Raw genomic sequence first — 26176 nt, forward strand, 5'->3', positions numbered from 1 at the left:
GGCAGCAGCCTGTCCTCAGGGGAGGGGAGAGGGAGGCAGCATGGCAGAGCCACCCACCTTCCAGGCCCCCGGCCCTGTGGACCCCCGACCCTTTGACCCCGGGAGATACCTCGGTGGCTGGGGGCCGAGGAGTGCGGCTGCCAAGACGAGGTCCAGGAGGAAGAGGCTCAGCCCGGCCCTGGGGTACAGAGCCCCCAGCATGGCGAGAACCATCTCCTCAGGTCCCTGTCCCTGGCTTCTGCCTGCCCCTCCCCCAGCAGGACGGAACCACTGCCAACTCCCAGGGCCACCTCACAAAGGGCATTAGTTCCAGGGCTCGGTGTCACTGCCCAAGAGTTCAGGGCACAAACCTTTGGAGTCTGATCTCGGTTCAAACCCCAGCCTTGCCTCTTGCTAGGTGGACATGTCACAATTGCAGGCCTCAGTTTCCTCACCTGTGAGGTGTACATACGTATGTGCCCAACGTGTGGCACACGGGAGGTCACGCAGAGCCCCAGCCGTCCCCACCTGCTCTCCCTCAGCGATGCCAGGACTCTCCTGCCAGCCAGAGAAGGCCGCTCGACCTGCTCAGAGATGCCACTGGCAGTGAGCCCGCTCCGAGGGACCTCCCCACTGTTCCCCAAAGCTTCCAGTGCCGTGGCCCCAGGGCTCCACGGGTCCTGCCACCGCTCCCGAGGCCGGGCAGGGAGGGTCCAAGTTTGGTGGCAAAGCCTGCCACCTGCGCCCCGGAGCGGAAGCTTGCCAAGGGTAGGAACTGGTTTTGTTCACTGCAGGACCCCCAACCACCACCGGCGGACGTTCAATAAATGTGTTGAATGAACCAATGCAGCGTGACAGCATGCAGACAGGCTCTTCTCAGGCTGAGAGCCCGCTGTGGGGCCCTTTCTTTGACTCCCGCTCAGCCCCGTTAGTGCCACGCAGACCCGGCTCACTTCGGAATCTCAGAGACTTTAAACCCGAGACCCTCGGCCCCACTCCAGACCCGTGGAATCAGACCCCGAGGGCCGAGTGGGGCTCTGCACTTTGGAAACACGGCCGCTTCTAAGACGGCGACCTACTGGGGGTCCAGCCCCACCCTGGTAACTGCCAAGGTGCCCAAGGCCCAGAGAGGGACGGCCCGGGCTCCTGGTCCTCAGTGCCCCAAGGCTGACAAGCCCTAGTGTCTCAGTCCAGACTGTCCTGTGTGCTGAGCCCACACACTAAGCTCCCCGTGGTCATCTCCCTTTCTGCATCTTGCACACAACTGTCCCTCACAAACCTGTGCCGGGACCCTCCGTCCTCACCACAGTTCGCCACCGCTGGGAACCACGGGTTCTGGACACTGCCCAACTCAGTCCCTCGTCGCGCACCCTCTTTGCCTCTGAGATGCCAGTCTTCCCCTCTATCCACAACAGGTCCCAAGGCATGCCTGGGTTCCACCTACACCCTGCCATCGCCCTGCCACGACCTTAGTCCGGCCCCATTCTGCCGCCAGGGTCACCGTGCTCCCCCTCCAGCACGGTCTGCCACCAGCACCCCTGCACCAGGCCACTGGGTCTGTTCGGGGTTTCTTTAATGTTTCTTTTTTGGGGCTCCTGGGTGGCTCAAGTCAGCGAAGCGTCCGACTTCGGCCCAGTTCACCATCTCACGGTTCGTGAGTTTGAGCCCCGTGTCGGTCTCTCTGCTGTCAGCACGGGGCCTGCTTCAGACTCTGTCCCCCTCTCTCTGCCCCTTCCCTACGGGTCCTCTCTCTCCAAATATGTAAACTTAAAAAAAAAAAAAAGTTTATTGTTGAGAGAGAGCGGGGTGGGGGGTGGCAACGGGGGATCAGAAGTGGGCCCACACTGACAGTAGTGAGCCTGACGCGGGGCTTGACTCCCAAACCGCAAGATCATGACCGGAGCCAAAGTTGGTCGCTCAACCAACTGAGCCATCCAGGTGCCCCTGGGATGAGGTTCAGAGTGGCCCCTTCCCCCCCCCCCCCCCCCCCGCCTTCCGGAGGCAGGTCCGAGCTTCTCACCCGGCCTGCGATGGCTTGTTGGATTTGGCCCTGCCTTTCCCCTCCCGCTCATCCCTTCTGCTCCCGCCCTCCTGTCCCTTCCACCCCAGCAGCGGCTCACACAGCTGTGACTGTGACGTGTTACCGCTTTGAAAGCCTGCTTGAAGGGAGGCTTCCTCGACCAATCGCTCTCCGCAGGCGCCAGTCCAGGCAGCAAGCATCCCCCACTCGCCCACCTCCGACCTAGACTCTCACGACCTAGACTCGCACGTCCACACGCCCACCTATCCTGGCACGCCGCATGCACTTACACGTGTCTCCGCCAGTCCTTGAGAGCCGGCCGACAAGGAGACCTGTACTTACTCCCTGCGGAATGCACAGCACCAGGCCCAGGGCCACTACAGGGCAAGTGCCCGGCCACGTTCTATGCAACACGAGGTCGAGGGCCTCAAGCTGTGACTACCCGAAGACTGGTCCCTTCGCTTTCCAGCCCAGGACCCGGGTGTGCCTTTCCCAGAAGCATCTGGGGGGGTGGGGGGGAGCAGAGGCAGGCTGGCCCCTCCTACAGTGGCTCCCCCCAGGGTGTCAGAGGAGGTGAGGCAGGGCGGACACTGGTGCAGATGGAACCTTCAGAACTTAAAGGGCCGCTCATCTGGCTAGAAATCGGCAGGAGGGTACGGTCCGTTCACAGGGCAAAGGGGACAGGAGCGGAGGCTGAGGCTGGGGACGGAACACGCACAAAGACCAAGCTTCAGTCGCTCAGTCTGGGTCCCTGCACCCTCTCCAGCAGCGAGTGTGGGCCTGGGAAACTCGGCCCGGAGGGAGCTGGCAGGGAGAGTGTGAGGAGACCCCAGCTCACACCCCCTGAACCCGAACCCGGCTTTCCCCCAGAGCCTCTCAGGCTCCCAGCCATCAGCCCCAGTGCCGGCTGGCGGCTGACCTACTCTGCCTATGGGAGAAGCCCGCTGCCGCCAACCGGGGGTTCAGGGCTCGAGGTGCCCCTCTGTGGCAAGCCGGGCCCACCACTTGTCAGGCTCCAGCACAGAGGCTGACAGGCGGCCACCGCCAAGGGCAGTGGGAGCAACACGGCCCTGCGGGGAAGGGACACACAGAGGCTCTGGCCAGAAGACACGCGGGCCGATGTCATCCACCGCCCAGGTTCGGCCTTGTTCGTTGTCAACACGGACCGGTGACAGGGAAGCGGAGTTGACTTCTGCAGCTGCCAGCAAGCGGCTCCCTATACGCGATGGGGCTAAACCCCAGCTTCCTGTGGCCGGAGGAGAGCGGGGCCCAGTCCCAGCAGAGGCTTCTCGGCCCGGTGATGAGGTATGGGCTGCAGCGGCTCCATCACCGAAGAGGGAAGGGTTGAGAGGATGTTAGGGGGGTGCTCTGGTGGCCGGGCGGTGGGCCGGGCCTGGCCACATGGGAGTGCCAGGTGCCCTGGGCAATGGGCATGAAGAGGCCACGTGCTCGGACACCGCCGAAGTCAGTTTTATTATAGCAGAGGGGCCCCGGGGGACTGAAGGGCCGAGGCACCCCCTGCCCCCAGCAGCAGGGCGCACCACCCCGCCCCTCCCTGCACCCGCTCCCGGGATGTGTCAGCCCCAACTGTAGAAATAAATTTTCTGCCAGGTGGGCAAGTAATCCATGAGCGGCCCTGCAATGAGAGAGAGTTCGGGGCTGAGAGCCAGACTCCAGCCTGACTCTGCTCTATCTGGGGCCTGTCTCGGCCACTGCTGCCCCAATACAGCTGCCCACAGCTGCCCAGCCAGGAGCCCAACTGACTCTCCCACCTGTCAGCCCATAGGGAGGCAGCATCGCGGTGATCCCCGTCCCCCTTAACAAAGATTCTCAGGCTCAGAGAAGCCATATGGCTTGTCCAGCTATGGACGGCGACAGCCCGTCTGCTGAGGTATGAGCTCCAGTCTAGTGGCCTTCAGCCCGGCCATATAATCCCCACTCAGAGAAGCCAGTGTCACATCGCTCCAGGATGCTGAGGCAGGACTAAGGCTGACAGCCCAATGTGGCCTGACGCTCCTCCCACGACAGGACGCCCTCTTCCAGCCACCCCTGAGGCTCTACAGGCCAGCCTGGCCCACGCCCAGGAGCTGTCACCCACCCAATCCGACCTCTGGGCTCTCTCTCCTGTCAAGAATCAGATTGCAAGGAGATACAGAGAAAACAGTCAGGGATGCGGGGCCACTCACAAGATCTGTGATACCCAGTCATCACCATCCCACCATCCCACACTTACTCGCGACCAGGCCAACGCCCGGGACATGGTCTGTCAGTAGCTGGAGAAGGAAGTGGATCCTTGCCCTGCAAAGAGAAGATAAACAAGGAGCAGGCTGAGGAGGGGGTCTGGGTGCCCGCAGACCCCGATACAAAAGGATGAGAGCTCTGGGCCACAGGCCTGGGCCGCCCACAGCTCAGCCGCGGACGGGTGGCATATTCCCAGCACCCCACAGACACCGCCTCCCACCCCTCTCTCTCCCTCGTCTTGCCCTTCCTTCTCCTGAGCCCACAAACACTCATGGAGCCCCAAGCAGGGACAGAGAGGGCCCAGAGGGAAGGACAGTCCCACCCTGCCTTCGAGAAGCCCCCAGTAAGCCAGAAGAGCTGAGCCACACTGAAACCTCACAGGCCCACGCTGAGAGTGACCAGGCCCCAAGGGGGCATGCAGTCTGAGGGGGGCACACTCAGAGGAAGGGACAAGGGCCGAAGCCCTATTTTTTAAGAGACAGGGCTTCCCCACAGGAGAACCTGGGGTGAGGCGATGGTGTTGGGGATGATAATAAGAAATGATAAGGGGCGCCTGGGTGGCTCAGTCGGTTAAACGTTCGACTTCGGCTCAGGTCATGATCTCGCGGTTTGTGAGTTCGAGCCCCGCATCGGGCTCTGTGCTGACAGCTCGAAGCCTGGAGCCTGCTTTGGATTCTGTGTCTCCCTCTCTCTCTGCCCCTCCCCTGCTTGTGTTCTGCCTCTCTCTCCTTCAAGAATAAATAAACACTTAAAAAAAAAAAAAGAAAAAGAAAAAGAAGTGATAAGATTCCCGGCACTCACTAAGTGCTTACTATATACCAGGCATAAGTTTCTAGACCTTTCTCAGTCTGGGCCACTGCTGTGAGGGTGCGAGGCTGGTCTGGTCTCTGCAGGAATGCACGCCACACTAGAGGCACACAGCCTGGGGAGCCCCCTCTGCCGCCACTGTTGCCCCTAAATGCCTCGGTTCCTGGGGGGCTATGCTTTCTCTGCAAAGTGCAGACGATCTGGGAGCGGGGGAGGGGGAGGGGGGAGGTCACACGGTCCACGTAAGTCTCTGGAATATTTCTCTAGAGCAAGGAATACGACTTGGCTTTAGAACCTCGTGAGCTTCCAAACTTATCTGAAAACAGCAATTGCCAGGCCAAGCTATTTTCGCCAAGGTGGTATTAAGTTTGGCCCAAACCTGCTTCCTGTTGCCTCAAAAACACACCAAGCCAAACCAGAGCTGGAGGTTGTGGGGCCATAATGTTAAATGTAATTCTAGTTACTATTTCAGTCTTCCTTGTTAAGATGTAGAGACAGAGGGGGTCTGGGGAGCCTCCGGCCCGTCTCATGGCCCCAGTCGTTGTACAGGGGCCTCAGATCTCAGTGTGACCTGGGGCAGTCGCCTGGCAGGCCCTGGGGAGCGTGGCCCCAAGCCACCCCCTACTTGCTGCCAGGGAGCCCTGTGTCCAGCTGAGGACGCTCACAGGTGACGGCACAGAGGCTGGGCGAGGTAGGGGCAGGCTAAGAGACAGCACGGAGGTGGCACCCGGCTCTGCCACTGGCCAGCTGGGTGGCTCTGTTTAAGGTGCCCGGCTTCTTTGACTCTCAAAGGCTTCTTCTGACAAGTGGGGATCCAAACTACTCAACCATTGCGCCCACACCCGCCACCATCCCAGTGGCCCTGCCCTTGGCGTGCTAACACCCCTTAACTCCTGCGCGCTTGGGCTGATGGCTCTGAGGCAGGGCTGGGCGGGCTGCCATCTGATGAGGAAGTGGCCGCACCCAGGACGGCACACAGTGGGTGCTCGCTCTGGATGGAGGACGGAGGGAGCAGGGGAGAAGACGTGCTCGGGGGTTGGGACACCAGTGCCCTGCTGCCCTCCCCTCCTCGCGGCCGAGGGTGGGCCTTGCCACTTGTGGTGGCCGGTCCTCACTCGGAGAAGCGGTCATAGAATGGGGAGCGCAGCAGGTAGTAGAGCAGCAAGATGGTCCGGCGCCGCAGCTCCAGCCGCTCCCTCCGGGTCAGGCCCTTCCTGTCACTCAGGAGGCTCAGGCTGGGGGCAGGAGGGGACACGGTCAGGGGCGGCAAGAGAAGCAGACGGCTCGGGTGAGGACAGGCCTGCAGCCCAGAGCCCGGCAGAGGGGGTGGAGCCCCCAGGAGGGCCCAGGCTCACCTGGTCACATCCACGACACCAGACAGGAGCCAGGGCGTCCACGACCGCTGACCCCACAGGCCCAGGCTGAGCACTGACGGCCAAGGTGTCAAGGATGTCTCCAGCACGTGGCCCGCCCGCCCACTCCCCATCCAGCCCACCCCGCAGCGCCGGCCAGCCCCGTGCTAAGGATACGGTGCAGCAGGGGCCGGGCGATATACAAGGACTCTGCGATGGTCTCTTGCAGCCCCAGCGGGGTGGGGGGGACACTCAGCTCCTCGTGCTGCCGCTGCTGTCGTCCCTCCCGCTGCTGGGGGGCTCCCCAGTGCCTTGAGTGCAGGGACGGAGCTAGAACACAGGGGGGGCAGATGAGCAGTCAGGCCCAGGCTGACCTGAGCACTGAGGTTCCCAGTCCAGCTACATCCTACACTTACTGTTCTGGAGGGTTCGTACCACTCGGTTTGACCGCTTCCCAACGTATGACTGCTCCTGGCTGCCGGGGCTCTGGTCACAATCTAGCACGGACAGACAGAAGGCCGTACTGTCAGAGGGATGTGTTTCCAGGAGGGCATGCAAAGAACAGGTGCACAGTGAATGCTCGCGGGCTGAGGGGAGAACGGATGAGCACCGATAAGCGTGTACTAAGGCCGTGGCTGAGGCAAGGACCCCGTAGCCAGGCACTGTGGCTCAACATTCTCCCTGGCCTGGGGGAAAGGTCAGCATCACCCGTGGCAGGCGAGCCAGCCAAGAACCCAGGCTTCCCAGGGACTAGAGTGGCCCAACCACAATTGTGGGGACCGCAGCACCAGAACGACCATGTCTTCGCAGTCCGTGGCTTTCAGTAGGACCACAAGGAGAAGCAAAGAGCTGTCCCCACTCAAGGCCAGGAGAGTCAGGCCTGGAGGCCAACCGGTGAGGAGTCCAAAGCCCTGAAGGGACAGATCTGTCAGGTACCCTGCCTCATGAAGCTGTGCCTCTTGATAGATAGAACGAGGCCCAAAGACATGGTTGGCAGGACCTCTGTCTCCTACTCAAGCCGTCCCCTATTCCTGCTGCCCACCAAAAAGGAGGAGGACTCTGGCGCCAGAAGCCCTGAGTTCAAGTTCTGATTCTGCCCCTAGCCTAACCTTTCTTCTTTTCCTCTGTACAATACAGGGTGACGAGAGCAAACTGAGCTGATAGGGACAGATGTGCTCCATAAACAGACAACACTCGGGGTGCCTGGGTGGCTCAGTTCGTTGGGCGACTGACTTCGGCTCAGGTCACGGTCTCGCAGTTTGTGAGTTCGAGCCCCGCGTCGGGCTCTGTGCTAATGGCTCAGAGCCTGGAGCCTACTTGGGATTCTGTGTCTCCCCCTCTCTCTACCCCTCCCCTGCTCACGCTCTGTGTCTGTCTCTCAATAATAAACAAACGTTAAAAAAATTTTGTTTTAAACAGACAACACTCCACTCATGCTGGCCGGTTCTAAACCCACAAATTAATCCCGTGTCCCAGGCCACTCCAGAGCATGGAAGCACCTTACCCGGGGAATGTGCCTGGGTCTCCCTGTCCAGCGGAATGATGGGGGGTGAGGTCTGGAGGCCAGCCTTGAACCAGATCAGCAGGAACATCCGCAGGACAGCCCTAGGTTGGGAGTATGGCAGGGCTGCGGGGGAGGTGGCTAGCCGGCAGGGGGTCAGGGGTGCTCTGCTGAACCCCATACGAACCGCTGGCCTGAGATGCCCCCACCCAGGCCCTGCCCTCCTCAGTCCCGACATACTTGGCCAGCTGGATGAGGGCAATGACGAGCCAACGGCCCACTTCACCCCACACCTTGGCGGCCCCCATCTCCATGAACACCTCCACGCACTCGAGCACACTCAGCCACGTCAGCAGCTTCTGCTGGGTCAGCGACTGCAGGAATCCCAGGCCAAGAGGTCAGGGAGGGGCCCCGATCCCAGGCCCTCCCCCTAGAGGATTCCTCTGACAGGAGATATGGATTTTCCCCTCAGGCTGCACACGTAGGCCTGCGTTCTCCACGGGAGACAGGCTACCCTATGTCTCTGGAACTCAGAGAGGGGGACGCTAACAGCTCGACCCTGCGCCTTACGAGACGGCTTAAAGCTCATACTCTGAGACCAAAACACCTGCCACCCACGCGGGCTGGTTGTTACCACTTTACTCCCAAATCCCGACGCTTCCCGCCCTCGGCTCCTAACAGAATCCTTACCACAGGCAACTTTTTCCGAAGCTCCTTCCGCAGGATCCCGTCATTGAGCAGCACAAGCAGGTTGGAGGCGGAATACACTGAGGGGTAGAGCGCAGCCTTGAGGGGCTGGTGTGGCAGCCTCCAGGCCCTCCCCTTCTCTCCAGAGCCGCAGGGCTCACCCGTCACCTGCTGGGCTCCACCAACCACACACTCTGTGGAAACCAACCTGCCTCCCCCACCCACTTCCTCAGAGCTCCACACTCCCCAGTATGACCTCGTGGGGGCGGTTGGAACAAGAAAGGATAGTTTGATCTCGTCACAAACCCTGCTGGACAGCACTGGTCATCCAGCCGCCCAGAACTGCCCATCGCTCTCAGCAGCCATGGATGTGTGGTCTCACCTCCTGGCCTTAGTTCTCTGCAGCCCGTCCCTGAAAGTCTGCTCCACCTCTACCGTTCACTACCTCCAGTGCTCCCTGGGCAAACACTACTGAGGCAGTTACAGTCTGGGGATCCTAGAATGTGGGAAATCCAGGTTTGAATCCTGGTTCTGGGAGCATCAGTAGCCGTTCCCTAACCTCACTGCCTTTCTGTTCCCTCAACTGGACACTGAGAGCGGTAGCGGTACCCACCTCATAAGACTAGAGGGGGAGGATTAACTGGGCAAAGGCAGGAAAAGTGCTTGGGCCAGCCGCCTGACCAGTCAAGGTCCCCAGATTTGTCTCTCGACTATGGGGATATGGAGGGCCCAAGACGGTGAACGCTGGACCTCTGTCCGATTCAGTCACAGCACAGGACGATCTAATGGAAAACCTAGGGGTGGTCACCTCTCTCGGAAGCCCCGCCGCCCCCCACCCTCCCCAGAGCCCCGCTCACCCAGCTCTGACAGCTCATGCGAATCCGCGAAGCGACCTGGGGAGAAGGCACAGGAGGCGACGGTAAGGGTTTGACTCAGCCTGCGGCTTCGGGCCCTGGACTTCCCCTCCCTATGCCCTATGGGAACCTGAAAGGAACTTCTCAAGCACAGCGACCACCACCCTGACTCCGAAGGGACGGGGCTAGTGGGGTCTGAGCCTCGAAGGGATCGGGCATAGATAGGTCAGGGTGGCACCTGCCAGCAGGTAACTGAGGCCCCGCACTGCCGTCTCCAGCTGGGCCGTGGCGGCCGGGTGGCGAGTCACGTACTCCTGGTAGCGGAGGCTCAGAAGCCGCAGTTTCTCCATCCTGCCCTCGGAACCGACAGACTCACGCACCGACAGTACGACAGGCTGCAGCGCCCTGCTTCCTGCGCCCTCCTTCCTGCTTCCGGTCCTAGGCCCGCCTCTTGGTTGCTTAACTTCCGCGGGCCCGAAGGATGTTGACGTGAAGGGCCATTGGGACTACCCTTCACCCCATTTCTTAAATCACCTCCCACTAGAATAGCGCTTAGCAACGGAGGGCCTAAACCTGCCCTCCCTGATCCTTCAGGTCATTGGTTAACACACTCTCCGCCCCCGACCCACCCAACAAGTTGGGGCCCGGTTCTTCCGCCTTCCGGGTGGGCTGCCCTCGCGCCTGCGCAGTTAGCAGTTCCAGGAAGGCTCCCGCGGTAGTCTTAGCAGTTCATTCTAGAGAATGGACCAGGACCCTGGAGTCTTTCCAATAGAACGCCGAGAGGCTCGAGCTGGAGGACCGGATTTTAAAGGGCTGGGAGGTAGCTCGCTAAAGGAACTTCCATCAGACTTGGGAGGCGCGGGGAGAGTCTTGGCAGGTGCGCGTTTGACCAGTTGCCTCGTCTGCCGTCCTCCCCGAGGTAGTGCGGGGGAAACTGAGGCAAGGAAGAGTACAGCCTTCCACGCAGTCTGGATTCCCTGGTCAGCACTGTTAGTGCTGGGCTTCGGCCACAGCTCCCGCATCGACTGTGCGGACCTTCACTCCCATCTTCGCAGAGAAAACTGTTTCGGACTTCTGCTATTGGCTCGGGGTGACCTGATCGAGTGTTTCCCTTTTCTGGATCTCGAGTTTCCCCATCTGTAAAATGGTTTAAGGAAAGACTTGGTCCTTGAACTCGGGCGCAATCTCAGAGCTCTTTTCGGCCCTCGGATGCACCTCCCGGTCCTCAGCTGCTCCCCAAGGGATGGGGGAGACTCCTGGGAATCTCCTCCCAAATGGGGCAGCCTCCCTGAAAGGGGCTGTGGTGGGAGAAGAGCGGCCAGAGGTTGATGCTCTGGGGAGGCCGCCACTAATTGGCTGTGGGGAAGGGGGCGGGGCATGGGTGGGGTCGCGCTGCGGAGCCCTTGGGGACCTGGCCAGTCCGTTGACCCTGAGAGTAGTAATACAGTGTTTTACCCAATTCCCTCTGCCGGTGATTATCTGCAGGCGAGGAAAGGATCTACTTAAGAATGCCGAGTCACATCTGAATCTTGGTCTAGTCTGACCACAGAATCTAGGCGGTTTAAACAACACACCTCACTTGCCCTCCTTGCACTACCCCCTCCCTCACCGTCGTCTCCAGCTTAGTTTTTGTCTATATCAAGTGGGGAATCATAGCTGCCCTCCCGACTCATGCCAAGCAACGATGACTCGGGGAGATGTGTCCAGGGGCCTCAGAAAAGGCTAAAGGTCTTGGAGAACGGAGGGGGTCGTGGGCATTCTCAACATTTCTCACCACCTCCTGGGAGCCAGGCTCACTCATACACCACTTCTCCTGGCAACCTGGCCAGCTCGGTATGAGCTCTTTTTCACAGATGGGGAATTAGAGACCCAAGTAGGGAAAAGGACTTTGTCCCAGGTCACGTGGCATGGCATTGGCCAAATGGACCGCCACGTGTGCCTCCCACAGCACTGTCCTCTCCCCTGCTGCCCATAGCCCAGGAAGGGTGGTGCATCGAGACCACTTGGTCTTGACTCAAATTGGCAGCTGGGTTTAAAACTAGGACTCAGGCTACTCAGTATGGGGCTCTTTCTCCCTGCACCCCACCATCTTAATGAACTTGTTCATTAACCTCACCAGTGGGCACTCCTCCAGTCTCTCCCTCTGCAGCTGTGGAGAGAGTGAGGGTGGAGTGTGTGAGGTTCCTTTGATACTCCCAGGGCTGATGGTCCTGTGGTTCTGGGGAGGAACAAAGTGTGGAGAACAGAGCCACTGCCTCCCCCGGACAGAATGAAGGGCACTGGGGCTGGCGCCTGCTTCTCCTCCTTCCCTTCAGGACTGGGAGGGGCGCATGGGCTCAGCCAGTTGCTGCCTGAATTTCCTCTCCAGATCGCTGCCCGATTAGATCCCAGAAACAAAGAGTGGCCGTGAGTGCAGGAGCCATCCAGGACAGCCCCTCCCTGCTGGGTCCCTGCCTGGAATTGGTCACCTGGTTGGGCTGGAAGGGCCTCTGGGCAAGTTGGGCCAGAACCTCCCTCCCTCTAGTCTGCCCTGAGCCACAGGAGAAGAGAGCTAGACTAGTCTAACAAGTACAGAGGAAGACACTGAGGCCCAGAGAGGGGGCCTGACTAGGCTAAGGTCACGCAGCAAAGTCTTGGGCAGAGATGGGCCAAACCAGGTCTCAGGCCTAGAAGACCAGTAACCTTTCATATGCCCATACCTGTCTCCCATGCCCCCTGGATGTCCCAGAACAACCTCTTGGAGGCCTGGCAAGCATCTCATCAGACAGGTTTCTCTGAACGGTAAGGTTAAGAGAGGGGTGCGACCAGCACTGTGAATAGCCACAGTAAGTTCTACAGCCCCAGGTCCCCCACAAGCTCCCTGGACAGGCCCTGACTGTGTGCTCTACCCTCTCCCTCGCATTTATACCGTGCCCCCCCTCCTGCCGCCTGCCCTGTGGCTACTGAGGGTGTTGGGGAGGGATTTGCCCAACCCCACTCCTGCTCCAGGCTAGGGATGAAGGTGGGAGGGGGGTGTGGAGGCTCAAAGCTTCAGACGCCAGAATGGCCCCTGCATCCCTGCATCTCCTCTTAATTCCCAGATGTGCAGGGAGCCACCATAAGTCTCCATGGCAACCACCGCCCCTGGCCTCCAAAACTGGACCTTCCTGGAAGACCCTCATCTCTCAGAGAAAAGCCTCTTGGAGGAGGAGACTTGAGGGGTCTCAGCCCGGGCTGCTTTCCACAGCTTCTTTGGGGGTTAGGGTCTCTCGGCCCTCACTTTTTATAGGTGAAGTTGGGCTAAAGGACCCGTGTCACGGAGAGGCCTGGTGCGTCCCATCCACTATCCCCATGAGCAGCCTTCTTCCAGGGGGGCGACCGGCTATACACAAGTCAGCAAGGTCAGTTTTATAGGAATAAAATAAACCAAGGGATGTAGAGGAGGAGCCGGCCTTGTGCGAATCTGGCAGAATGCAGGCAGAAAGAATATCAAGGGCAAGACCTCAGGCAGGAAACCCTTAGAGAAGAGTAGCAGGAAACTTTGCCTTCGGGGAAGAGCCTGGAAGGGACCTGGGAAAGGGGTGGGAGAGTGTTCTAACAGGTCACTTCAATTCTCAGACGAGAAGAATGCGTGTGTGTGTCACAGGCTGGGGGTAGGGGTGACTGAGAAGAGGCTTGTCAAACCTCAGCACGGGGCCTGGCGCGCAGAATAAGTGCTCAGTCCACCGTGGTGGTTCAGGGGGCCAGGCTGCGGCCTGCTGTGGGGTGCAAGGTGGGGCATAATTAGAAATCCAGCCCCAGCCCGGGTTCACAATGCGCGGGTCTAGGCAATGGTGGGGGTTCCTGGCGTCGGTGAGGCCCCCTTGCCAGCTCCGGGGCAGGAGTAGACCTGGAGGCGGCTTTGTCTGGGCCGCGCCGCCAGAACTGCGGGGGGGGGGGGGGGGGTGGAAAGCCCGGGAGCAGGAAGAAAAGCTGGAGCTCCAGGTGCTCCGCGGCTCCCGGGCAGGTCTCCGCCGGCCCGGCCTCCAGTCCCCAGAGCAGGTGTCCCTGACCCTCGAGGCCCCGCATTCCACTTCTTCCTCCTCACCCCCGCCGTCCCTTTGATCCGGGGCCGGGGGTCACGGGCCCCTCCCAACGGTGGGAGGTTAAGGGGAAGAGATGGGGCCCCAGAGCTGGGAAGAGGGGGATGGGCTCGGGGCAGGTAGCGGGGACTAGGCCTTCCTGGGTGGCTGCCCCGGCTCCCTCCAGCCATCCGGCTCGTTCCCAGGGCTGGGGGAGCCGTTGGATGCCGAGGCAGGGGCGGGGCCAGGTCCCCAAGGGTCTCCCCGCCCCTACGGGCTCCGCTGAGCCGAGGTGAAACCTGAACCTAGGTTGGGGGCGGGGCTGGCTCCTGCTCCTCACGGGGCTGGCCTGCGCCTCCACCCCCTTTCCCTCCAGCCGGCTTCTGGAAGAGGAAAGTCTGGGTCCCCGAGCCCCTGGAGCAGGTGAGGTGGCGACTCAGTGCGGGAGGGAGGATCGGGCAGCCGTCGGGCCCCGCCGCCCGAGGCTGATCCTCCTGCCTCCCTCCCGGGTCCGCAGGGACCGCGATGGAGCCGGCAGCCCGGGGTCGCTCCCCGCCCTGAGCGCCCCCGCAGGCGGCCATGCTGCCCCGAGGGCGCCCCCGGGCGCTGGGGGCCGCGGCGCTGCTGCTCCTGCTGCTTCTGATCGGATTTTTCCTGTTCGGCGGGGACCTGGAGTGTAAGCGCGGCGAGCGAGGAGGCGAGCGGGCGGGGTGGGGGGGGGGCGGGATCCTTCCTCTGCCCGCTGACGCCACGTGTCCCTCCAGACGAGAGGCCGCGGGGAGCTGCTGCCCTCGACGGAGACCCGCCGGCGGACCGCGGGGGCCACAACCTCTCGGACTGCGTCCCGCCGCGGCCGCTGCCGCCCAAGTGCGAGGTAGGCGCGCGCGGCCCCTGGCGGCGGGAATCTCCGGGGCTCCGCGCCCCAGCCGGGCCACCCGGGCACCTGTGGGAATCACGACACCTGGCGTGGGCCGGGACACTGACCACCCAGCCGGGGACGACGCGTCCCCGGGCTCCCGCCTCGGTTTCTCCATTTGTCAAATAGAGGTGAACTCCTACTCCACATCCCCCCACCCCATTCTTCCTTAGCTCTTGTTGCCGGGTGGGGCTACACTACCCTAGGCCGGGCCAGGCCAGTCGTGGGCTCTCACCTTCGAGTGGGGGAGGGGCTGCTGCCCACCTCTGCGCCTCCTCCCCAGCTCTTGCACGTGGCCATCGTGTGCGCGGGACATAACTCCAGCCGAGACCTCAACACCCTGGTGAAATCTGTGCTCTTCTACAGGTATAACCAGCTGTCAGGGTCGGGGTGGGGAGGCAGGAGTGGGGAGCCACGGAGCAAAGTCTTGGGCAGGATCTCAGAGCTCCAGTTCCCCCATCTGTGCCACAGGGACAGTGTCCCTTCCTCCCTTGAAGGTGGTTCTAAGAATATCCTAAGCCGGGTATGGAACGGCTCTTTGCAGAAGTTAGTGCTGCCACTTCTGGGCCCCTCCAGTGGGTCTTGTCCCGTGTTCTCCCTTCTCGGGCCTATCAGCTTTCCTCACTTGTCCTTCCCCAAGGAAAAATCCACTGCATTTCCATTTGGTGACTGATGCTGTGGCCAGGAACATTCTGGAGATGCTCTTCCACACGTGGATGGTGCCTGCTGTCGGGGTCAGCTTCTATGACTTGGAAGAGCTCAAGGCAGGAGCCCTGGCCCTTCTGCACTCCTTTCTGGCTGCGCACAGCCCTTTCCTCCCTCCCAGGGCATCGGGGTGAGGGTGTGGGGGAGAGGTTAGAGCTGCCTGGGACACCCCCGCCCCCGTCCCATCACCTACAGAAGCTCAAATCCCTCACCCCTCCTGGGTGCATTCTGGCACTCACAGGCCCTTCTCTGCCAGGTTCATGCCTTGTCCTTCCCCCCGCCTCTGCAGCCCCAGGTCTCCTGGATCCCCAACAAGCACTACTCTGGCCTGTATGGCCTAATGAAGCTAGTGCTGCCCGGTGCCCTGCCCCCTGACCTGGCCCGTGTCATTGTGCTGGACACAGATGTCACCTTCGCCTCTGATATCGCAGAGCTCTGGGCGCTCTTTGCTCACTTTTCTGGTGAGAGGTCTGGGACCCAGCCCCAGCCAGCCCCCCTCCCTGGCCTGTCCAGGCCCCGCTGTGGCCTAGCCCTGAGCCGAGGTCCTGTGGCAGCCTCAGGCAGCTGCCTCGTGCCCTCCCCTCCCAGACAAGCAAGTGATCGGTCTTGTGGAGAACCAGAGCGACTGGTACCTGGGCAACCTCTGGAGGAATCACAGGCCCTGGCCTGCCTTGGGCCGGGGATTTAACACAGGTGGGACAGTGGTGGGGGGAGGCAGGAGGGGTGGCCACTTGTCCTCAGGCCCCAGGGACTGGGCAGGGCACAGAATGCTAGGAAACCCCCCCCCCCCCCCCAGGAAGAATAGTGCTGTGGAAAGAACACTGGGAGAAGAGCCAGAAAACAGTTCCGACCATGGCTGTTTGTGTTGGATGACTTTGGCCAAGCCACTTGGTCCCTCTGGGCCTCAGTTTTCTCATCCATTAAATGGGGATGATTTTATCAGCCCTGGGATCACTGAGCGTGAGAAGATGGCTGTGGAGGTGCTCTGTAAGCTGTGCAGCGCGTCCCCTTTACCCCCAAGAGGAATGATTATTGACCGAGGTGGTCCACGCTATGTCTGAACAGACAGAAAAAACCAATGGGTCACATAAACATTCAAAAGACGCCTTCATGACCCCTGGAGCCAGGAGCTGGATTAGCCCAGGTGGGCATGACAGCCTTTCCCCTGGGCAGGTGTGATCCTCCTGCGGCTGGACAGGCTCCGGCAGGCCGGCTGGGGGCAGATGTGGAAGCTGACCGCCACTCGCGAGCTCCTCACCCTGCCCGCCACCTCACTGGCAGACCAGGTCTGTGGGAGCTTTTGAAAGGGGGTGGGTGGGGCAGGCTCTGGGCCGGGACGTGATGGCCGTCTCCGCCCAGGACATCTTCAATGCCGTAATCAAGGAGCACCCGGGCTTGGTGCAGCCCCTGCCCTGCGTCTGGAACGTTCAGCTGTCAGACCACACGCTGGCTGAGCGCTGCTACTCGGAGGCATCTGATCTCAAGGTGAATGGGGTGGGGGCTGAGCGGTGGGCTTCTGTTCCCTGCTCCTAGCCCCGCAACAAAACCCTCTTGGGTTCCAGGTGATCCATTGGAACTCACCAAAGAAGCTGCGTGTGAAGAACAAGCACGTGGAATACTTCCGAAACCTCTACCTGACCTTCCTGGAGTATGACGGGAACCTGCTACGGAGAGAGCTCTTCGCGTGCCCCAGCCCGCCCCCTCCGGGGACCGAGCAGGTGAGAGGGAGCCGCCTTCCCTTGCCTTGGGGAGGCTCTGCCCCTCTCTGCTCTGGGGGGACCTGGCCTTGCCTGGGGACCTATCCTCCTGCCCCAGCCCCGGTCCTTCTCTCCCCTCAATGTCCCCAGTTGCAGCGGGCCCTGGCACAACTGGACGAGGAAGATGCCTGCTTTGAGTTCCGGCAGCAACAGCTCACCGTGCACCGGGTGCACATCTCCTTCCTGCCCCATGAGCCGCTGCCTCCCCGGCCCCACGACATCACCCTGGTGGCCCAGCTCTCCATGGACCGGTGAGAGTGCCAAGGACCGCGCCAGGGAGCAAGGCCTGGGAATTTCCAGAAACCTCCTCCAGAGAGGACGGTTTCAATGGGTGGAGGGGAGAGCTCTCATTGCCTGATGCTTGAGGAGTTCCTGGATTTGGAATTCGTGTAGGTGCCTGGAAATGCCTGGAAATGCCCTCTGTAGCTGTGGGACCACGGGCAAGTCTTAGTATCTCTGGCCTTTGGTGTTCTTGTTCTGTGAGAAAGGACCCACCTTGTGGGGTAGTTGTGAAGATTAAGACCAGCTTAAAGAGCATTGGGAAGGTGCTTAATAAGTCACTTGAAGGGGGTGTTTGCAGCGGCTGACCTGGGGGGGGGGGCGGTGGTTCCAGCCGTCCTTGGGCTGACCACCCCCCTTATCCCAGGCTGCAGATGCTGGAAGCCCTGTGCAGACACTGGCCAGGCCCCATGAGCCTGGCCTTGTACCTCACAGATGCAGAGGCCCAGCAGTTCCTGCGTTTCGTCGAGGCCTCGGCAGTGCTCTCCGCCCGGCAGGACGTGGCCTACCACGTGGTGTATCGTGAGGGTCCCCTCTACCCTGTCAACGAGCTTCGTAACGTGGCCTTGGCCCAAGCCCTCACGCCTTACGTCTTCCTCAGCGACATTGACTTTCTGCCTGCTTATTCCCTCTACGACTACCTCAGGTGGGCCTGAGGAGGGAGGGAGAGGGACGGTGTATGGGTGGGTGTGGATGGCGGGGGGGGGGGGGGGGGGCGGGCGGGTACCCGCAGGACCCCGGGCAAGTATGTCGTCGCCCGGGAGACGTCTGGGCCTCAGTTTCCTCCGTGAGAGGGGTTTGTATTGGGGCAGGGGCGCCACCTCGTTTCTCTGGGCTGCCGTAGGAGAGCGCGGGAGGCTGGGGCCCGCTTCCCACGGCAGCTCCATTTCCGTCTGTCTCCTGCGGGGCGTCTGGGCGAGCCAGCTTTGGGGCCCGCGGCTAAGAAAAGGAAGGGAATCGCTGGGCCCAGAGGCTTCCCTCTTCTCTGTTCATGGGTGCTCCCCCGACAGGGCCTCCATCGAGCAGCTGAAGCTGAACAGTGAGCGCAAAGTGGCCCTGGTGGTGCCGGCATTCGAGACCCTGCACTACCGTTTCAGCTTCCCCAGCTCCAAGGCCGAACTGCTGGCCTTGCTGGACTCGGGCTCTCTCTACACCTTCAGGTGGGAGAGGCCACTGCTCTGCTCGGCTCCGTTCTCCCCACCACCCCCCCACCCACCGCTCCCCCTACCCCCTCACTGAGCTCCCGGTTTCAGCTTGGTTCTCTGCCCCCCTCTCCTGCTCCGCAGGTACCACGAGTGGCCCCGGGGCCACGCGCCCACAGACTATGCCCGCTGGCGAGAGGCTCAGACCCCGTACCGTGTGCAGTGGGCAGCTGACTATGAGCCCTACGTGGTGGTGCCTCGTGACTGTCCCCGCTACGACCCCCGATTTGTGGGGTTCGGCTGGAACAAGGTGGCCCACATCGTGGAGCTGGATGCACAGGTGAGGGCGTGCCTTGCTGCCTCTGGTTTCAGTTTGCCTCCAGGCCCAGGGAGCTCACTACGCCTCGGCGCGGCAAGCGCGCCATTAGGCAGTACTGTTAGAAATTCCACCTTTGGGTAGAACTCAAATCGTCTGCCCTTCGACCCTTCCTTTGGCTGTAAGGGGCTATTGAATAAACCTGCCCCCCCTGTCCCCCCAGAGCTGTAATCTTCCCCTCAGCCCAGAATGTCCATCTGCCTCCCACCCCTGCAGGAATATGAGCTCCTGGTGCTGCCCGAGGCCTTCACCATCCACCTGCCACATGCCCCGAGCCTCGACATCTCTCGCTTCCGCTCCAGCCCCGCCTATCGTGACTGCCTCCAGGCCCTGAAGGATGAGTTCCACCAGGACTTGTCCCGTCACTACGGGGCTGCTGCCCTCAAATACCTCACTGCCCTGCAGCAACCCCCAGGCCCCGCCTGACCCCCCCCCCCCCCCCCCAGGCTGGGCCTGCAGTGGCTCCCCGCTGCCTCCCCCCCCCCCCCCCCCCCCCCCCCCACCTTGGCTCTCACACGCTCCCTGCAGACACTGGAGCAGCCTTGCCACCCATCCCACCCTCCCTGCTATTTAAATTATTGAAGGTCTCAGTGGAAAGGGCTTCAGTCGGAGCACCTGTGGGGTGGGTCCTGGGGGCCTCCCCGTGCTGCTATGGCTGGGTCTAGTCTCACTCTGCCCCAGTGGTTTGGGGGCTGGTTCCCCTAGCTTCATCTGTACATCTCTTTTTCGTAATTAAAAGGTTTTAAAGCCCTTTTGCACGTTCCTTCTGGTTTGGGGGCATGAGGGTGTGGGTCAGCCGGGAAGGTGCGGAGTCTCCCTGGAGTCGCAGTGGGGCCCGGACCCTCCCCCGGAGGCCCACCCTCCCCTGCCCCAGACCCAACACCATGAGGCTGAGAGACTTTATTTGGCTTTATTTAGTAAAATGTTAAAATAAATAAATACAAATTGATCAGCTGCTCTGGATCCCCCCCCACCCCCTCAAAACAAAAATGAAACAAACAAAAACAAAAACTTTGAAGCACAAAACTCCAAATACAAGTTCTACCAAGACTGAAATCACAAAGGGCGTGGACAAGAGACAGGATTGGGGGCTGGCTGGCTCTTTTCTGCTCGGAGCTTGCTGACCTCTGGCTGCCCATCCTGTCCTGCCTGACTGCAGCTTACCCTGGGCTGAGGACCCAACGACACAGAGGTGCAGGGGCCAGAGACTGCTGTGGGGGATGGCGGAGTCCTCGGGGAGGAAGGGCTTCTGGGAGGGGGGAGCAAAGTGGAATTTGTGAGCCCTGCCCTTCCTCTACGAGGGCTATTTTTAAGAGTTCCACCCTGGCTCTCTGGAGGGGGCGACCCCCAGCTTCCTCCCCTTCGCTGTTGCCAGAGGGCCAGAGGAATCTTCTCAGGGGCCGCCCCCTCCCTTGGAGAGGAGCTGGCACTGAGGACGGCTGTAAGTCAAGGTGAAAACGGGTCTCCTGTTTCCTGCCAAGGGTGCCCAGCTGAGGGGTGGGGGTGAGGCCCACAGTCATTTACGCAGAGCAGAGTTGCCCCCATCCAGCGGAAGCCGTGGAATCTGGAGAACTCAGGGCCTGGAAAACACCTGGGCCCACCGTCCATCCTACTACCCAGAAGAGCCTTTTACCCCTGGGGTAAAAGTCTCCTAAATTAAGCCCTTTGGATAAATAAGAAAGACCACACCCCAGAAGGGAGTGAAGGGAGAAAACCGCGTAGAGATTGGGAGCGAGAGCCCAGAGGGGCTCCACTGGTCCCAAGAGGAAGTATCAGAGATGGCTGGAGGGGCAGCTGTACACGCAGACTGGGTGAGCTGGACACAGTCACCCTCCTTTACGGGGAGAGGCCTGGGGGCGGCAGTTGTGCCCGTTCACGCTGCCTGTTGAGCCTGAGCCAAGAAGAAGCAGGGACAGGCAGGCCCTGCAGGGCAACCGGGCACTCGGGACGGTGCCAGCTGGGGGCTGCGGCCGCCGTGTGGCAGCCCCACACAGGGATGGCCCCACCAGGGGCTGCCCCCAGCCCGGCTGCCCCCAAGGGCCTGATAAGGAAGGGAGAAACAGAACTCTGGATGAGCTCAGCAGAGGTGAGACAAGACCCAGCAGGCCCCATGAAAGAAGAAGGCCCCGCGGGCGGCATTGGCAAGACTGGGAGGTGGGAAATGACAGCAACATGACCTCACTGCCTCCGGGGTGCAGTGCCCATGCCACCGGACCGGCCAGGGCCAACGGCTCGAGGGCAGCCTCCTCCCAGTCCCAGACCAGCCACTCCCTGGCCCCTGAAGTGATTGCAAAGCCAGCTGGTCTGAGATGTGTCTTGTGAGCAGCTAAACCCGGTCATGGGGAACGAGCGGCAGAGGGAAGGAGAAAGAGGGAAGTGGAGACAGCCCAGGTGAGGCAGTCATGACCGTGTGTCTCAGGTCGTCACAAGCACCCACAGGTCTGGGGGACACAGAGAAGGTCTTCTCTTGGCAGGACAATAAAGGAAAAGGAGATGGGGTGACCGGGGCCTTTTGATGGCAGTAAGTAGAGTTTTGGAATTTGAGTCTAGACTGTGGGTTTGGGGGCAGGGTTGCATTTTGTACTCCACACTAACAGCTCGTAGCTGCACTTTAGGAAGAATCCAGACCCCAACCCCGGACGAGGCGAGGGTGTGAGTACTCACAACAGGCAAAATACTGGCCGATTCCTAGCTCTACCCTCACCGCTGTCCCCCCTGCCACCCCGACAATTCTCAGGCGGCTCCTTTCTGAGCAAAGGCCCCTAGTGATGATCGTTTCCGAACTTCTTTCAAGAAAAGATAGGTATCGTGTGGCCCGGACAAGTCAAATGCGAGAGCTTAAGAGCGGGCGCACAGCCTGCTGCTTGCTGGGCTCTGAACCTCCGCCAACTATTCCTCCAACTAGTCCAGGCATCTCCAAAGCTCCCTGACTAGTCGTAGCACCTTGGTTTCTGCAGGAGAAAAGGGAGCTCCTCTGTCCCCCTCAGGCGACTTTGCAGCCAGGGTCGGACTCTGAGGCCTGTGTAGCCACCCTTCACCCCCTAACACTCCTGGGAAGATGAAATGGCCAGTAGGGATGAGGCCTATTTGACCTAAGAAGTGTCTCTTTCTCTTGCATTTACTTTCAGGTTTCTAACTGGGATTTCTGGGCCTAAGTGGGTGAGGGAGAAAGTAACATGGCCTCGTCCGCCCCTCCTAGACCCTGGCCATTATGGAGTAGGGGGCGGGCTTGAGAGAAGAGGTCCCGGGAGGGCTGGGGCACAGAGCGCCTGCCTTCCTTCTGTGGGCCCAGGCATGCGACGGGGCCAAGATCTCCGGCGGGAGCACACACGTGACAAATTTACTTCCCACGAGGCAAGATGACAGACATGATCCAAGTCTTTCAGAACCCTGGTTTTCTCAAGGAGACCGGCCGAGCCAAGGCAAGCACAGGGATTCCAGCCACAGGTCACCCAGGAAGCTTGTGAATGTGCAAAGGGCAGTCTCCTGTACCCGAAGCCAGCAGGCAGAGAACTCGGCTGGAGATTCAGACCTCTCCAAAGGCAAGACAGACACAAAGGCCACCCTGGGGCTCTTTGTCTCAGAGACACCACACACCCTCAAGACTTCTCGCTCCTTTGTTCATTCTAAGCACCGAGGGCTGATGCAGCCAGCCTGCCCCCTGCACCCTCCCTCGCCGAGGCTAGCAGTCACTGGCCAAGTCCTTCAAAGTTGTCCCCCAGGCACTCACAATGCTGGTGGCTGAAAGACTGAAAGCAGCACCAAAGGAAGGGATCTTATTTAGGCACCAGCCTTTTGCTCTAGCAAAATCCGAGGAGACAAATGGGTAGGGTAGGGCCCTGATACCGTCCACACTCCAGTTGAGCTTTGAAAACAGAAGCCCAGACCCCTGCTCCAAGAAGGGAGGACAGTCCTTTCCAAGGAGGGGAGAGTGGTGGGAGGGCTCGTGCTGCCCCTCAAGGCCGCAGCGTCCAGAGGACAGAAGTCATGGAGACTAGCCCACCAGTCTTGAGACACAAACACAGCAAAATGTCATCATGATCAGCAGGTTCTGTGCTAAAAAATTATAACTACACAGCATTTTCTCCAGTTCTGACACCTTTTTAATAGAAATCACTGTTTTTAGGAAACAAATAGCACTTTTGTAATTTTTTTACAATGTTTCTTACCTTGATCTTAATTTAAGTAACACTAGGAAGACCTCAATATCTTTTATTTTCCTTTTTAATTTAAAAAAAAGTTGTTGTTGTTTTTCCCCAGATACAAAGATTTTTGCCCTTGCATAAAAACAGTGCCCCGAACGATGACACAGGACTCACACGGACTCACTGGACCTCACTGACACTATGATTCCTATTCTACCATGCACGGCCTCGACTACCCTTAATTGACTGTCAGCCTGAAAAACAGCTTTTCTATTCCTTATTTTAGTTTTTGTTACCAAAAAAGTAAAGTAAACAACAAAATAAAACTTTTTCTTAAAGAAAAACAAAAACAAAAACAAAAACTTAAAAAAAGAGGAAAGAAACATCTCCATTCAATTCACACACACCTGGGTCGCGTGCTGCTTCGCTCAGAATCTTCTCTTCTTATAAATATAGAAAAGGGATGGAGCTTGTTTTCAAGTAAAAATCACTGATCCACCTTTTTTCCTTCCTCGACACACACACCCTTCTTCCCTGCCCGGGCAATGGCCAGCCGAGGCCGGGCCTGCTCTGCTCGTTCTTGGAGAGGGAAGGTAACCGGATCATCCACGGGGATGCGCGCCAATTTGCCAAAGCAGGGAAGGAACGCGGGGAGCGGTGGGGGCGCCCACGGAAGGAAGCAGAGCGCGCGGGAGAAGAACCTTGTTCTTGCCGTCCACCTCTCCGTGTACCGTGCCCCTCCCCAGGCGAGAGGAAATACTGCTTACTTGATATATTTTTCCCACCCTGGCTCCCTCCCATTCCCTCCCATCCCTCCTCTGGGCACTGGGGTTGGTTAAATCTCGATTTCCTTTTTTTTTTTTTTTTTTTTGGTTTTATAGTAGTGAAAGTTTAGAAACAGGAAAGCCCACACACTCTTTGGACTCGTCTTCTCTACCTAAACAAACGGCTCCGCAAATAAGGGTCTGAAACCTGCTCTCCTCCCTCCGCCCGTCCCTGCTCCCCACCCAACAAAACAGAAACAAACCCATGGTGGCTGTGGAGGCTGCTGCAGGCACACACTGGTGTATAATAGAGAGAGTAAATATATTATTTCACTTGGCATGATGCTGGCAAAGAACCTCCAGCTGGCACTATTTCATGTAACATGGTCCAATCTTTGCATGTACACACAGAACAAGAAGGATCAATTGGCAAACTCTGGTGCCACCTGGCACAAGCATCTTCTCTCTCTCTGGAACCAAAGAACCAAAAGAATTCTGTACTTTCCAGAAGAAATCCGGCTTTGCTTTTCTAGAGTCTTCAGTGTTTTTGCTCTCCTTGCCGCCGGGATCCCGTGGCTTCTCCTCGCGGGGCTCTGTTATTTAGTCTCATCCCCCTGGGTACAGTTCGCTGTGCAGCTCTGGGAGGAGGGGGAGTGGGCCGGCGTGGAGGTGGCGGCAATGGCAGGGGGGGTGCAGTCCGGGCCGTTGGACACGGCCCCCACAGTGGCCTCAGAGTCTACGGGTTTGGAGAGGTCGATGCCGTGGATGAGGCGGATCAGCTGTTTTACCTTCTCCAGGGAGCTGTGCATCTCCTTCTGCCGGGCCAGGATGGTGTTCTTCATTTCCATGCATTTCTGCAGCAAATGAGAAGGGCAGTGGCGCTGAGCCTCTGTGGCTGTTCCGACAGGCCTGGCAGCCCTCTCCGGGTAAAAGAACCTGCTGGCTTGGGCGCAGCCCCTGCCCCTTGCTCTGCGCTGCACTGGAGGGGCCTCTGCCGCCACGCCACCCGCCACCCACGGGGAGGAGGAGGCCCCACAGGCGGGAGGGAGAGGGCAAGTGAGTGGTTTAGAAGCCAACCAACCCTGTTTGACACTAGGACTTAAAACCCCAGGTGAATTGCCGCTCTAGGACTACAAAATAAAAGTCATTTAAAACAACATTCCCAGAGCTGCGCTGAAGCTGGTTTGGGCAGGTTTTGTTTGGTATGCAAATGGGTGCTAATACGGTCAGGACGGGACTGAGCTATCCAGGACAGGGAACGAACGAGCCAATGGTGGTGTCCGGATCCAATGTGAGGGCCTATTGAGGATCGCCCGGTCAGCAAGAATTTAGAGGCAGGGCCTGGGGGTAGCACGGTGATGTTTGGGAGAATCAAAGACTACAGCCAACAGAAACCCTTCGGCTCGGTCACGGACTTGTGGGTTTTTGTCCTTTTGCCCAAGGTCTCCCACAGCTGCTGGCTTCTGTTCTGGGCAGGGAAAGGGATGTGAAAGCTACATGCCATGGGTAGTATGGTGATGAGGGGAAAGCAGCTGAATGGGACAGCTCAACTGTCACCAAGTTCAGGGTACTACCTGGTGTCCGTGAGGGCTGAAGCTACCTCACTCCAACAAGGGGAGGGCGACCTACTCATTGAGAAATAAAACTTGCTTTGGAGGGGCCTCAGAATCTCCGCTGCAAATACACCCCTGGTTCCCACCTGGACAGGCCAGGCTGGGCAATATTTATTTCCAGTACTTGTCTCCAGGATCCTCTCTTCCTCAGGCGGGTCAGCAACACCTGGAGACGCAATCAGCAGGGTGTGGAAGAAAGGACGGGATGGGAGGGCCATGCGGAAAGACCACTAACTAGGACAGTGAGAAAGGCTTCTATGCAGGGAGCGGATCTGTGTCGGCCCGGCGTCGGGAGAGGCTCCGTACCCCTCCCAAACCCCTTCGGCTCGGGAACACACACAGGGCTGATGGCCACACTGCGGGAGCTGCTGCTTCGCATCTTCAGCCCGGAGACTGAAAATCCACTCTCCGATCAAAGCCCACAGGAGGTTCCAGGGCACCACCTACCAACCGGCTACCTGTCCTCAGGGCCAAAACTGTAACTGGAGGCAAACTTGGTGTCTGCCCAAGTTAACTGTGGCGATAAGCTGGAGGGCCTTGAAAGGGCCCTGGGGAGCCCCAAGTACTGTCATGCGGGTGAAAGGGACCGTATCTGCGCCCACCGCCAAAGGGATGAGCTTACTTTACTTACACTTATAGAATTGCTGAGCTGTTTCACCTTCTGCTCTAGTTGTTCTCGCTCTTGTTTTAAGTCTGAACTCCATTTAAGTAATTTCTGTTTCTCTTCTTCTTTTGCTGGAAAAAAAAAAAAAAAAAAAGGAACTGTTTTTAACAATACATTCTTTGAAAAGGCCACTGTGTTCAAAATGCTGACCAAAGAAGGTATTTTGCCCAAAGCTCCCCCTGACCTCCACAGTCACTGTGCAGAACATGCCCACCTAGACCTTGCCTTTAAAAAAAAAATGTTTATTTATTTTGAGAGAAATAGAGAAAGTGTGTGCACAAGCTGGGGAGAAGCAGACCAGAGAATCCTAAGCAGGATCCAACTGTCAGCACAG

At 59.4% G+C, this 26176-nt stretch overlaps 3 protein-coding genes and 1 long non-coding RNA gene across 17 annotated transcripts in view; 2 read left to right on the forward strand and 2 right to left on the reverse strand.

Moving 5' to 3' along the window:
• Positions 1-3447: 3447 nt before the first annotated feature.
• Positions 3448-10059, reverse strand: PEX16 (peroxisomal biogenesis factor 16). 2 transcript variants are annotated; one of them, XM_030332149.2, is made up of 11 exons: positions 9680-10056; positions 9445-9480; positions 8591-8667; positions 8141-8274; positions 7904-8004; positions 6816-6896; positions 6577-6729; positions 6403-6475; positions 6163-6282; positions 4233-4297; positions 3448-3635 (listed from the first exon to the last, which is right to left on the reverse strand). In XM_030332149.2, exons 1-11 carry the CDS (start codon positions 9789-9791, stop codon positions 3577-3579), a joined length of 1011 nt encoding a protein of 336 aa, XP_030188009.1. In that variant the 5' UTR covers positions 9792-10056; the 3' UTR covers positions 3448-3576. The 2 variants fall into 2 exon arrangements, with proteins under 2 accessions (XP_030188009.1, XP_030188010.1); XM_030332150.2 differs by lacking the exon at positions 6163-6282 and having other exon boundaries at positions 9680-10059.
• A 3756-nt stretch (positions 10060-13815) lies between these two features.
• On the forward strand, positions 13816-19407 carry LARGE2 (LARGE xylosyl- and glucuronyltransferase 2). 3 transcript variants are annotated; one of them, XM_030332104.1, is made up of 15 exons: positions 13816-13904; positions 13999-14157; positions 14246-14355; positions 14681-14763; positions 15038-15131; positions 15392-15563; positions 15691-15795; positions 16276-16388; positions 16462-16587; positions 16665-16820; positions 16950-17110; positions 17506-17784; positions 18149-18298; positions 18425-18620; positions 18873-19407. In XM_030332104.1, exons 2-15 carry the CDS (start codon positions 14061-14063, stop codon positions 19080-19082), a joined length of 2052 nt encoding a protein of 683 aa, XP_030187964.1. In that variant the 5' UTR covers positions 13816-13904; positions 13999-14060; the 3' UTR covers positions 19083-19407. The 3 variants fall into 3 exon arrangements, with proteins under 3 accessions (XP_030187964.1, XP_030187963.1, XP_030187965.1); XM_030332103.1 differs by having other exon boundaries at positions 13817-13904; positions 15038-15161; XM_030332105.1 differs by lacking the exon at positions 15691-15795 and having other exon boundaries at positions 13817-13904; positions 15038-15161.
• A 144-nt stretch (positions 19408-19551) lies between these two features.
• PHF21A (PHD finger protein 21A) overlaps positions 19552-26176 on the reverse strand; it is a 197393-nt gene continuing 190768 nt past the window's right edge. For 10 of the 11 annotated variants that reach the window (XM_030332113.2, XM_030332117.1, XM_030332112.1 and 7 more), the window contains 2 exons: positions 25810-25913; positions 19552-24419 (listed from right to left, as the gene is read on the reverse strand). In XM_030332113.2, the coding sequence (XP_030187973.1) occupies positions 24162-24419; positions 25810-25913 (362 nt within the window). In that variant the 3' untranslated portion in view covers positions 19552-24161. Of the gene's footprint in view, positions 24420-25264; positions 25345-25809; positions 25914-26176 lie in introns of all 11 variants that reach the window. The other variant, XM_030332114.1, reaches the window with a different exon arrangement.
• On the forward strand, positions 24338-25881 carry LOC115525124. The gene is made up of 3 exons (XR_003972301.1): positions 24338-24440; positions 24917-24920; positions 25871-25881. It is a non-coding gene; the product is annotated as an uncharacterized LOC115525124 (long non-coding RNA).

The sequence above is a fragment of the Lynx canadensis genome, chromosome D1 (assembly GCF_007474595.2).
Source record: "Lynx canadensis isolate LIC74 chromosome D1, mLynCan4.pri.v2, whole genome shotgun sequence".
NCBI classification, from domain to species: domain Eukaryota; kingdom Metazoa; phylum Chordata; class Mammalia; order Carnivora; family Felidae; genus Lynx; species Lynx canadensis.